The sequence below is a fragment of the Danio rerio genome, chromosome 2 (assembly GCF_049306965.1).
Source record: "Danio rerio strain Tuebingen ecotype United States chromosome 2, GRCz12tu, whole genome shotgun sequence".
NCBI classification, from domain to species: domain Eukaryota; kingdom Metazoa; phylum Chordata; class Actinopteri; order Cypriniformes; family Danionidae; genus Danio; species Danio rerio.
In genome coordinates, this window is record NC_133177.1 from 18,962,501 (window position 1) to 18,976,200 (window position 13,700).

At 31.5% G+C, this 13,700-nt stretch overlaps 2 protein-coding genes across 5 annotated transcripts in view; both read left to right on the forward strand.

Moving 5' to 3' along the window:
* The window catches only part of mhc1haa (major histocompatibility complex class I HAA), a 10,237-nt gene extending 8,212 nt beyond the window's left edge, over nucleotides 1-2,025 (forward strand). Inside the window, exon 6 of the mRNA XM_003197841.6 lies at nucleotides 1,287-2,025. Within this exon, the coding sequence (XP_003197889.1) occupies nucleotides 1,287-1,393 (107 nt within the window). The 3' untranslated portion in view covers nucleotides 1,394-2,025. The remainder of the gene's footprint in view (nucleotides 1-1,286) is intronic.
* A 1,858-nt stretch (nucleotides 2,026-3,883) lies between these two features.
* The window catches only part of xrn1 (5'-3' exoribonuclease 1), a 50,256-nt gene continuing 40,439 nt past the window's right edge, over nucleotides 3,884-13,700 (forward strand). For 3 of the 4 annotated variants that reach the window (XM_005163318.6, XM_005163317.6, XM_073914233.1), the window contains exons 1-9: nucleotides 3,884-4,062; nucleotides 6,493-6,725; nucleotides 7,471-7,568; nucleotides 8,008-8,117; nucleotides 8,324-8,434; nucleotides 9,660-9,745; nucleotides 11,641-11,728; nucleotides 11,867-12,035; nucleotides 12,124-12,191. In XM_005163318.6, coding sequence (XP_005163375.1) covers nucleotides 3,988-4,062; nucleotides 6,493-6,725; nucleotides 7,471-7,568; nucleotides 8,008-8,117; nucleotides 8,324-8,434; nucleotides 9,660-9,745; nucleotides 11,641-11,728; nucleotides 11,867-12,035; nucleotides 12,124-12,191 — 1,038 coding nt within the window. In that variant the 5' untranslated portion in view covers nucleotides 3,884-3,987. The remainder of the gene's footprint in view (nucleotides 4,063-6,492; nucleotides 6,726-7,470; nucleotides 7,569-8,007; nucleotides 8,118-8,323; nucleotides 8,435-9,659; nucleotides 9,746-11,640; nucleotides 11,729-11,866; nucleotides 12,036-12,123; nucleotides 12,192-13,700) is intronic. The other variant, NM_201033.2, reaches the window with a different exon arrangement.

The following is a 13,700-nucleotide window of genomic DNA, read 5'->3' on the forward strand; positions in this document are numbered from 1 at the left end:
GGCCCGCGGGCCGCCAGTTGATGATCAGTGGCATAGGGTGTGTTTAGATGATTTTGTGTGTAGTAGTTTTGAACATCTCTGGAATGTTGCTGGATACACAAGATGAGGGAGCTCTCAGATTTTATCTTTTATCTCCGTGTTATTAATAACATAATTTTCATTTTTAGGTGAGCTAATCCATTAAGAATTGAAAGAGTGTCGGAAGCACAAGCTATAAAGTCACCGCCCTTTTCTATAAAGGAGGTGGAGCAGCAGCTCATTTAGATTTAAATGACAAAAACAGCATGTCTTTGCTTCCACCTAAAAAAACTTCATTTACAGCATGATAAAATAATTAATCTGTGAGGTATTTTAAGCTGAAACTTTAATGATACAATCATAGGACACTTGATAATTGCAGTACATCTTGTAAAAGAAATGGCATTATAGGACCCTTTTAAAATCATATTCCAAAAGTTTTTTTTTTTTTTTTGAGTGATAGGAAAACACATTTTAAAGTTCTTTTTTTTAATTCCAAGAATATGAGTTAAAAGGATATATTTGAAACATTTAATATCAACCTTCAAATTATTCAGTTTAATTCACCTTTATTTGTATATCGCTTTTACAATGTAGATTTTGTCAAAGCAGCTTCACATAAAGATCATAGTTAAATGATTTACAGTGTAGTTTGTTTTTCAAAGTTCAGTTCAGTTTAGCTCAGATCAGTGTTGTTCAATAATCACTACTGAGAGTCCAAACACTTAAGAGCAATCCATTGACGCGCAGCTCCACAGATCCCAAACCATGCAAGCTAGTAGCAACAGCGGCGAGGAAAAAACTTTACCGATAGGGTAAAGTGAAGAAAAAAACTCGAGAGAACCAGGCTCAGAAATTACATCTATTGACCATTTCAATGTGGTCATGTCCTTGGCCCATGAACATTTCCTGCTTATCGAGCTATTTCATAGCTGTAACAAGAGACAATTCAATCCTAACTTCTTGTTAAAACAGATGTCATAACATTATTTATCAATATGTGACTCTTATTGGATTCTCTGAAGCTATAGAAATTATAAATGCATCCCAGGAAATGTAATGGGACCATTTTTTTTTTTATTTTTTTTTTTACATGCCTAAAAATAGTCTGTTATTGATCTTGTTTGGTTAGGATCTACTCGTAAACTTACTAGTCTCCTGTCTGAAAAGCTATTACCAAGTCATTTTTCAGCCATACTAGACCAGTACTTTTACATATTTCTAAGGTTAACATATGCAGATGTGTAATTCTATACCTTTTCCTTTAGGTGTTTTAGGGTCAATTGTCCACTATCCACCTTTTCATACAGTGCCTTCGGACGGACAGAGTCAAAAAAACATTGATCAAGTTCCTGTGCTGAAGTGTCCACATTAACAATTGTCTAACCAGACCAGCCCAACCACATTACTCCAAAAAGAGTCCAGTCTTTCTCCTGAATGCACAAGTCTTAAAGAGGTAGTTAAAATTTTAAATTCTGTAATCATTTAACCATCTTGTTCCAAAACCCAACTGAGCTTCATTCTTCTGTTAAACACAAAGGAAGATATAATGAAGAATGTTGGTGGGAAATAAAAAACTGTCATTGACTTCAATAATATTTTTGTGTTCCTACTATGGATGTTAATGGCTGCTTTTCCTCACATTTTTCAGAATAACTTGTTTTGTGTTTGACATTAGAACGAAAAGTTTTGAATCACTTTAGTGAGATTAAAAGGTGAGGATATTTTCATTTTGGGTGAACTATCATTTTAAGGACAACTCACAACTTTCATCAGAATATACTGTCAAGTTTTGTTGATCATAAACTCACCAAATGACAACCGACAATGACAAAAATCAAGCAAGCACAAACTAGGACACACTGATTCATCAAAACACTGGTTGGCATCTGTTAGCCGTTTATAATGCATGTGAAAGTTCTGAAATCCTATATATATATATATATATATATATATATATATATATATATATATATATATATATATATATATATATATATATATATATATATATTGTAAATAAATATTCAGTGTTCATGTAAATGTCTTTACTTAATTATCTTAAACTAAAGTTATTGAAAAAATTGTGATAATATATTAATCAGATATTGTTGAGGAATGTTCTTGCATTGAGTTTCACAGTAATTTCTGGGCCTCCAAAAATAATTTGAGCTGTTACTGTATATTGTGTGTAGTTGTAATCATTTTATGCCACTAATTAACGCTTTACCCTTTCCTTTTGTAAGTTTATTTCCCCACGCTGTTTAAAATGTTGTTTTTTGTCCAAGTATTGTGTAAAATAGCTAAAAACATGTTTACCAAAATATTTTGCTGTATTTGACACTAGTTCATGCAAAAATGCCAAAAGCAAATGTGCAAATTCAATATTTTTTTCTAGTCTACACTTTTATTGTTATTTATTGTAATTTTCTGTAATAAAGATATTGAAAAAAACATGACAGAATGATGTTTCTGTTTTACAAACAGTATATTCTACCCCCTACTCCTTAATATAATCATCAGGAGACAATCTGCATTTGTACATTTTTCAAATGCTTCATCCAGTGTGGTTTATAAGCATGTTACCCATTGGGACACAACTGTGGATTCAGGTTTAAGTCCCCACCAGGATATAAAACAAGTACACACTCACATACACGTACATCTATTTTTATAAGGTCATCCTATAGACATAATGATTTTCATATTGTACAAACTGTATTCCCCAGCCTACCTCTAAACCCAAAAGTCACAAGAAATAAAATCTGCATTATACGTTCAAAATACATTCATTATGCGTTAATTTTGAGCCATTTCTTTATTGTTACAAAAAATGTCCCCACGAGGTCAAAATATAATGGTGTTTTTATACCTGTGGGGACACTGGGCCCCATAAACACACAAGGTATGCACATGCCCACACACATGTACACAGATATGAAAATAGTATGGGACCACTTGACAATTCCGTTTCACTGGATTTATTTGATTTATGTACGTTTTAACATTTATTCATTTTCTTTGCTTAGTCCTTTTATTAATCGGGGGTTGCCACAGCGGAATGAACCACCAACTTATCCAGCAAATGTTTCAGCAATTGCCCTTTCAGTCGTAACCCAATACATTACGGGCAATTTAGCTTATTCATAGCTTATTTATGGCTTTTGGGGGAAACCAGAGCACATGCAAACTCCTCACAGAAATGCCAGCTGACTTAGCCAGGGCTTGAACCAGCAACCTTCGTGCTATAAGGCGACTGCGACCTACTGAGGCACCGAGTCCCTAACACCCTATGGGTTAAAATAAAAATATTTTCAGAGCATGTTGATAAGAATAACAATTTTTATCATTTGGTTTGATTGACAATTGGGGTTTTACACCAAATATGTAAAGTGTGTGGATGAATGAATATCAACTGTGTCCGTTTAAAAAGATTGCATGTTTCAATGAGCAGTGTACTTTTAAATACTTTTATTTTTACTGCTAGGTAAACCTTGAAGGACTAGTTGACAAAATGTACCGCCGGTGAACTGCACTTCACCTTGGCCAAGAGTGTCGGAATGTTTTCGTGTCAAATGGCCTCTTCTCTCACATTACATCACACACAGCTCAGCCCTAGCGGTGGGGTTTGTTTCTACCGGAAGGCTGTTCTGGTCGTAATAGATTTTGGGCAACATTAAACGAGTTAACTTTAAAAAGTACTAGTACATTTTTTAGAAATACATTTGTTTATTGTTTCATGGCGTTCGGTTAATTTAATAGACGTGTTTTAGTGTTTTATGAGTGACGGAACGGCGTTACATGAGGTTACATCATGCGAGTTTCCACACGGAGGTTTTATTAGCTGGACCGTAACAGCTCATACAGAAACAAAACCGACTAGCAACACCAGTCTATGAAATTCTGATCACCTTGACTTCTGCATAGGTTACTTCATCACTATTTTTATTTGAAGACTTACACGAGACGATGGGAGTGCCTAAGTTTTATCGATGGATATCAGAGCGGTATCCGTGTCTGAGTGAAGTTGTCAAAGAGCATCAGGTGAGCTAGTTTGGCTAAATATAACAGGCCGCATAGAGATCATTACAGATCTGAGAACAGAAAATCTGCCTTTACACTTTACCAAGCTACAAAACACTACAATTATTTTGCCTTCGCCCTTAACATGTTACGTGTAAAGTAAATTTTATCATTTTATAAAAACTATTTTTTTCTCCGATGTACAACAACATAATGACTGCTTCAAAGATTTTGAGAACTGTCTTATCTAGTCAGACAACATTTTATGATATGAAGCCTAGAGGTTATGGCATAGAGGTAAAGTTGGTTTTATATTCGGATATTCAGACATTCTTCTGAACTATATAATTTCAGAAAAGTATTCTTTGCAAGTTCTAAATAGGGAAACCATGATAGCAGCCAATGACTATCAAAGTACAACATTGTTCACAGTGAACTCGATAATGTTAATGTTGTTTAGAAGTCATACTTGCATGCTAATTCCGATCGAATGTTCAAAGTAACATGGTAAACAATATGGAGACTGCTTATTGAACGAATGTGTAAGTATAAAACCAACTTTACCTCTTCTTACTGGCTAGGTTTTTTAAACACGGGTTTTGTTCTGTATTCTTTGTTTTTATTGTGGTAAACTAGTTATAGAGACGAATTTGGAGATTTCTTGTCAATAGTACAGAATAATTGTTAGCTTTTCAATTTCATTTGGCTACTTTATTTTTTTTCTAGTCATTTTTTATACACACATAAACACACAGTGCTCAGCATAATTGAGTACACCTCATTTTGAAAATAAATACTTTTGTCCATTTCTCAGTGATTATAGGCAATGTATTTTTTAATGCGTTTAAACGAAACAGATTTATTATTACAGATATATTTATTAAAATAATATTTTAGTCACCAAACATATTTAGAAATTAAAAGATAATACAATTAAATCCAAGCAAAATATTGCAAAAAGAACAAAAAACAAATTACGACCTACAAAAATTCGACAAAATCGTTACATTTTTTGTTTGCTTCTTGATTTTTCCTCCTTTTAAATATAGTAATAAATATTTTTGTATAACAGAAATTTGGGTGTACTAGTTTTTGGACAATTATCGTAAGTTATTTTCTTAGATAATCCCCAGATTTGGCTTCATTACTGACTAATCTATATATATTTATATATATATATATATATATATATATATATATATATATATATATATATATATATATATATATATATATATATATAATGATAAAAAAAATTAGCCAAATTAATTTAAAAAACAAACAATTATTCTGTACTATTTACAAGAAATGCCCAAATTCAACACTATTATAACTAGTTTACTACAATAAAAACAAATAAAAAAGAATTATATAATATATTATTTAAATTATGTTTTAAATGGTATTAATAAATTTTTATTTACATATTTTTAGAAATCTGTTCTTTATCTTTTATACAAATACAGATTTGTCAGTTTTTGAAAACTGATTTTTCATTTTTTTGCTAATTTAAATTTTATATTAATAAACGCTTGACTTTAAATGTTAATGTATATGGGATAAAGATGAGACATCCCTTTTTTGTTTTCAAATATGTTTGAAAAATTGTTCATGTACGTTTAAAAGAATAGACATTTCAAAATCAACGCAAAACAAAAATAAAGTGTTTAATGTTTCAAATACATTTTGTGACGATAAAGTGTCAAAAGATGAGAGGCTGTTTTACATAATAATTTTATCAAAATGGATACATCTATGCCAAAATTTACCCACATTCTTATTTGCCCCTGTTCTTATCAAAATATCTGAGAGTTAAATGGTCATTAATATGTCTTTTCAGGGTTCAATGCTAAGGATTTTTTCTACTGGCCCAATCAGATTTATACTTGCCCTGACAAAATTTTTACCGACCCCACCAAAAATGTAAAAAAGTTATTAGCTATTTCTTAGCCACATATTTTAAATAATGTGTCAAAAATAATGTCTGTGAATCTAAAATTAAAATACCTAAAAACAAAAATGCTAATATATGTATAATGAGCAAAATACATGGTGTTATGCAAACAAAAAAAAGCAGTATGGAAAATGTGCAAGTATTTTATTGCAGTAATAAACTAGGGCTTGACGATTTGGCCTAAAATCTAAATCTTGATTAATCGGAACGTTTTAGCTCGATTACAGTTAATAAACGATTATTTTACTTATGGTAAACAAATATGTGATAGTTATCATTTTTGTCCCAGAAAATTAAACAGAACTTAAATGTATATATAAATGACCATTATCATGTTTGTATTGTGTTGACTTCGCTTGCAATCAAATTGTTATCTTAAAGTTGCATCTATGTAATGCAGTTGAAGCTGTTTTTTCAATTATCACTTTATTGTTTGTGACATTATTAGGTTTTGTCAAGATGACACAAGCTTACATGTGTTCTCTCCACCTTCACAGATCCCAGAGTTCGACAACCTGTATTTAGACATGAACGGGATCATCCACCAGTGTTCGCACCCAAATGATGAGGATGTGCACTTCCGTATTTCTGAAGAGAAGATATTCGCTGACATTTTTCACTATCTGGAAGTGCTCTTTCGCATCATTAAGCCAAGGAAAGTGTTCTTCATGGCCGTCGATGGAGTCGCACCCAGAGCCAAAATGAACCAGCAGCGTGGGAGAAGATTCAGGTATAGCAAAATCTAGAAGCTGTCGACATGCTTTAACATGTTATAAGCATGATCTCTAGTACATTAAGATGTTGCTAAAGTGTTATTTTTATCACATTGCTGTAAATTTATTTTAATTTTAAACATGTTGCTCATGTTTTAACACATTACTAGCATGGTATAGCATATTTTAGAATGATTATTGTATGTTTTAGCATGTTACTAGTAGGTTTTAACAAGTATTAGTTAACATAGTAATAACAACACATATTAGCACATTTTAGCATGTTTTAACACACTGCTATCGTATTTTAGAGTACTGCTATCATAACGTTATAGGTTTTGTCATGTTAACATTACTAGCGTTTTTTTGTTAATATGTCGATAACATGTTTCTGGAATGTTTAAAATATTGCTAGGACGAAAAAAAGTGTTAGCTTGTTTTAGCACCTAAATTAGCATGTTGTCAACATAACTCAAGCAAGGTTAGCACAATGTTTGCATGTTTCTAGTGTGAGGTAACATGTTGCTACCAGCATGAATTAATGTTAGCTAATATGTTTCTTGCCTGGTTAACATCGTTAGCATTACTAAAAGTTGTTAGCATGTCCTAGACTTGTTACTCACCTTTACTAACCATAGTAAACTTTAATATTTGAGTCTTTTGACGCCGTCAGTGAAAGTCTATGGGATTTTCATAAGCTCTTAAAGCCAACAGCTCATTTAGAAAGTCACAACTCACAACTTGTTTGTGTGTGTTTTAAAGGTCAGCAAAAGAGGCAGAGGAGAAAATCAAGAAGGCCTTGGAGAAGGGAGAAGTTTTGCCCACAGAGGCCCGATTTGACTCTAACTGCATCACTCCGGGTTTGTGTTCATTTATCGCTTACATATTGTCTTAGTGATGTCAAATGTATTATTCATCATTATCTGCAGGGTACATAAAAACTTCAGACTATTGATTTTGTTATGGGGATTCACAGTAGCACTGTAATAAAGGGAACTGTTCTCTCAATTAATTAATTGCTTATTAATGTGCTTGTTATTAACATATTATATAATGTGCTTATTATTGAAATATTATTTATAACATGGTTATAAAGTGCAAAGTTTGCATGATCATATTCTACATCCATTATCTTACTTAATATCTAAATTTCACTACTTAATAAGCAGCAAATTCTGAGTTGATTAAGGCAAAACTCATCATTATTGTTTTGTTAATAGTGAGTGAATTTACCTTTAAAATAAAGTCTAAACAAGTTTTCTTGAGGATCTTAACCTTTATTTTATGTGATTGTTGTAGGAACGGATTTCATGGCCAGGCTACAGGAACAGCTTAAATATTTCGTTCACAATAAACTGTCCACAGACAAAACATGGCAGGGAGTGAATGTGTATTTGTCTGGTCATGAGGTAAGTTTGCATGACTTCAGAGCTTTATATTTATATGTGTGTGTGTGTGTGTGTGTGTGTGTGTGTGTGTGTGTGTGTGTGTGTGTGTGTGTGTGTGTGTGTGTGTGTGTGTGTGTGTGTGTGTGTGTGTGTGTGTGTGTGTGTGTGCACGTGTGTGCACGTGCGTGCCCTTCAGTGAAATTAATTTGACTTTTATTTCTCCACAGACCCCTGGTGAAGGAGAGCACAAAATCATGGAGTTCATTCGCTCTGAGAGCACCAAACCGGGTCATAACCCAAACACAAGACACTGCCTTTATGGCCTGGATGCCGATCTGGTGAGTACAGTTGCCAACAGGGTTGCCAAGGGTCCATGAAATCTTGTGGAAAGAAAAAACTGAAAACAAAATGTTGAGGACCTGGAAAGTTTTCAAACAGAATCCTGGATACAGGTCCTTTAAAGTGCTTATATATTTTGTGCTAGACATTATCTGATAAAATAAAAATCTAGATTTCCCCCTCTGGTTACATGAGGCCAAGCTCTTATTAAAATATTTATGTAAAAATCAAAGTGATAGTTCACCCAAAAATTACAATTCTGCCATCATTTACTGTCCCTTGAGTTGTTTCACACTTGTTTGAGTTTTTTTTTTCTGTTAAATACAAAAGAAGATATTTTAAAAATTGCTGGAAACCTGTGGTCATCGACCTCCATAGGATTTGTTTTTTCTATCATGGATGTAAATGGGTACAGGTTTCCAACATTTTTTAAAATGTTTTTTTGTTTGTTTGTTTGATTGTTTGAACAGGGTTGAAACAATTAAAGGTTAATTTTAATTTTTTGTGATGAATATTTCTTTAATACGAGATCATTCTTTCGGTTATATGTCTGCTATTATCTTGTCTGTTGTGTGGCCAAATGCATTTTTTTTTGCACAGTAGTGTTTGACAGAAAAAACTATAACACTGTATTTAACACAGCAGATAAACACCTCAGATCAATTAATGCTAGAGGATAGACAAGTTGTTGGCAATGTAGATTTTTTTCACTTAGAAAAACAAAGTGAAGGTATCAAAAATTTAATTTGTAAATTAATTTGGGAAAACAAAAATCAAGACGCTTCCCTGCTGTTTTAAAATAAAATAGGATGAAATATTATCCACTATATTTGCCTGTTTTGTTTTTGTAATTGGACTTGGTTATAGGTAATATCAGTGTCCTATTATTGTATTTGCCAAAAATCAATGAATGATATTTATTGAATCTCTGCTTAATGATGATTTAGTCCATTTCAATAATTATATAAAATTCAGCAGTTATTACATGTGATCAGTTCAGCTAAGCTATAAACATCTCTGCAGAAAGCAGCAGTGTTCTAATTCATTTCAATAACAATGTTGATGTTCGTCAGTTATAAAATGTAGTCATTTTATCAATAAAGCAGCTTACAGAAGAAAGTTGCGGCATCAATTAGTTCACTTTTTTGTTCATATTAGAGAGTTTTTAGCATAATTAAACATTTTATTGTTTTTAAGCTGTTCTTCTCTTCTTTTTGTTTTTAGATAATGCTTGGCTTGACCAGCCATGAGCCTCATTTTTCTCTCCTCAGAGAGGAGGTTCGCTTTGGAGGCAAAAAGTCACAAAAGAGGTGAGTGTGTCATTATTTTCATTGTGTTGAGTTAAAAGTTTTGTGTGTTCTAAAATTTTTTTGTGTGTGTGGCTGCCATTGACAAATTACACAAACTGCCACTAGGTGGCAGCAAATTGCTCTCTAAAAGGAATAGTTCACCAAATTTTTTTCAGTATTTATTCACACTCAAACTTTTATGAAATTGTTTCATCTGTTGAACACAAAACCGGATATTCTGAAGAATGTTGAGGGAAAAACTGCCACTGACATCTACAGGAGGAACAAAGCATAATTGAAGTCAATCCCAGTTTGTTTTCCAGCATTTTTCAGTATAGCTCCCATTGTGTTCTTTATGTTAAAGAAACTCAAACAGATTTTGGAACAAGTGAAGCATGAGTAAATCAAGAATTTCTTTATTTGACTAAAAATGGATGATTAAATGGATGCTTCCCCCAAAATTAAATGTTTACTCAGTATTTACTCTCACTCAAGTAGTTTCAAACTTGTATATGATTCATTATTCTGTTGAACACTAATGGTGATATTTCAAAGAAAACTGAAAACTGGTAATCCTTGATTTTCATAATAGGAAATACAAATACTATGAAAGTCAGTGGTTACCGTTTTTGTTTTTTTACTTTTTTTTTTCAAATTGTCATCTATTCATCTATAACAGCAGAAATAATCTCAAACAGGTTTAGAACAAGTCAAGGGCAAGAAAATTACAACAGAACCTTTTATTTTGGGTGAAATTTTCTTTTAATATGATTTGTTCAAAGCTACAGATTAATTTAGCAGGGTTCCTGCAGATCATGGAGTTTCTAGAATATCATGGAATTTTAAAGATCTGTTCCAGACATTAAAAATCAGTAAACTTTATTTTTTTTTGCTTGTTATTTAACATTATCTTTACCTTTTATCAAAATGTATTTTATCCATACCCTGTTTTTTTAAAATGCTAGTTTAAACATTTTTTTTTAAAGTTGTTTCATGTGTTTTGGCTATTGTTGTTTTTAAGTTATTTTCCCAGCCATTGCATTCCTTTCCCAATAAGCAACCAGCAGTCAAATGCAAAGGTTGTAGCTGTTAAGATACAGTATGTGTTTTTTTTTCCTGCTCAATGCTCAAACTGTTCCTCTTGTATTCTGTGGGGGAAATTTCAGATTATCGTGGCTTATAACAACCTTGGCATTTCTTTGTTGTGGTTTCTGGGGCTGAATGTGCACTGCCACAATGTCACATGATGTATCTAAAGTGGGTCAACACCTAAGGAAGCTTGAGATATCCCACACTAGATGAGCACTTTCTATATGCGTATATAATCTTATATATAGCACAAAACTTATCAATAGTGTCCTGGCTGGCCAAAATCTATTAGAAATCTCCTCAAAAATGTTATTTTATGTTAAATTTGGCATTCGCAAAATTCTAATGAAAACAGCTGCCATTTTTAAATTAATTATAGGTAATGGAAATCATCGTTTTAGTCGGTGAAAATCAGAATGTTTTTCACATTTTGGTTTTGCTTAGAGTGGGAAACCTGATATAGAAACAAAGCAGATGACTCTTTTTACAAATGGACTTTATGAATCTCTGACTCAGTTGTTTAAAAAAATTGTTTCATTTAGACCACTACAGTACTGTATTAAGACATATAAATGTTCTCTCTTGGCTTTGCTTGAACTATTTTCATTAATGTATATCACATCATCACAAATAAGAAGCAAAAACAATACAGGGGATATTTTTGCTTTAATAACTTGAATGAAAGGGTATTTCTAACTTCATTCCAATATGCTTGTGTACACACATGGTTTTAGACTCCTGGGATTTGTATTTGTTTTGTGTGAAGTATATTTGATCAATATTGTACATATATAGTTCTAACTATAGCATGTTTTCCTGGTCTGTAGGATAACAGCTCCTGAGGAGACGACCTTTCATCTGCTTCATCTCTCCCTTATGAGGGAATACATTGACTATGAGTTTTCAGAGCTCAGGGTGAGAACACATAGCTATCACAAATCATGCTAAAATGAAACTAAAAGTATATAAACCATTTTAAACTGTGAAAAGTGTAAAATGCTCTCAGTGTGATTTGCATTATTTTGAATCTTGTTTTGTTTGCGTTTGCGTCAGAAAAAGATCTCATTTGAGTATGACCTGGAGCGGATCATAGACGACTGGGTTCTGATGGGTTTCCTGGTGGGGAATGACTTCATCCCTCATCTTCCTCACCTGCACATCAATCATGACGCACTCCCGCTGCTCTATCGCACCTACATTAATGTGCTGCCAAGTCTAGGAGGTGAGTTGACCATCCGCTGAACACAGAAAATGTGTTTATTTTGGTGCTTTAATACTGAATTAGTGCTGATTGCTGATGTCATCGTCAGGATACCTGAATGAAAACGGACACCTCAACCTCACCCACTTTGAGAAGTACCTAGAGAAGTTATCAGATGTGAGTGTCGAGTGGTAATTTACAAGTTATACACAAGTTAATAAACAAGTAATAAACGCTTAATGTCACATGACCAGTTATTAATAAAAATTACATTTTAAATATATATATATCTATATATATCTATATATATATATATATATATATATATATATATATATATATATATATATATATATATATAAAATTTACAAAAAGTACTTACTATATAAATTACTACACCCCTTTTTAAACTTATTTGAACAATATTTTATCCATTTCTAATTTTTTAAGTGCACCAAAATGATTGGCTACATTCAAAGCTGTTTTATTGAACAGTTTTATCTGTTAAAATACGAGTTTGGTCACCTTACATCTTTAGGAATAAAAAGATAATATTATTAAGTTCAAATGAGTTATTTCTAAAAAAAAAAAATACAAACTACAAAAACTCAACTAAATTTATTAGTTAATGTTTATTAATCAAAATATTTATTAAAATTGTATTTAATATTTTCCTTCAAAAAACTGAGACTATAGGTCTAAAGTTTGTTAGATTATTTCTAGTGTTGCTTTTAGTACTGACTAATTAACGGTAAATATGCAATTGTGTATGTTTATGTGTTCACATCAATTAAAAAAATATTTAAATATTAATAATAATCCTTTGAAAATGCATAACAGGACTGTAAAAGCTATATAAAAAATAGTTTACACAAAAAAGAAGCAGCATGACTGCTCAATGATAATATTAATAAAGAGTATTTCTTGATCCGCAAATTACAACAATTTCTGAAAGATTATGTGACCCTCAAGACTAAAAATTCAGCTTTGCCTTCATAAAAATAAATATAAAATAAAAAATAAAAAAAGAATCATACCAATCCTAAACGTTCGAATGGTCGTTTGTGTTTGTTAATGTTTCATTATATTGGTGCATATAATTGAACAACAGGATTTAACGGATTTTGTCAATTCAGATTACAAAAAATCTGAAATTTGAAAATACATCTTTCAAAATTCAGCCTTGTAAAATTAAGTTGTCTTACATTTCAGATGTTCAATATTCAAGTTATGAAATTCAAATTAAGAAATTCAAATTCGAAACAATTTTAAACAGCATATAAAAATTCTGATTTATTAAATTACAATTGTCAGTAATTCAGATTAACACGATTTAAATTCAGATTGTTTTGGCATGTTATTAGCTCCATAGCCATGGGGTCCAAGTCCTGAAATGCACTGTTTTTACTGTTATTAAATTTTTATTTAATTTTATTTATTAATTAATTTATTTATTAAAATCACTTAATCTTTTTTTTCTACATTTCATCTTAATGCAAGTTCTAAATTTTTAATTATTAATTTTCTTAAAATTAATTAACAGCTAAATTTATAAATATATATTGTTTATAATTTACTGGTGGATATTTTATTTTATAATATTGTGATTACTTAACATTACATTATTATAATAATATAATGTTTTATTGTATATTAAATAATATTTGATGATGTAAAAAACGTTTG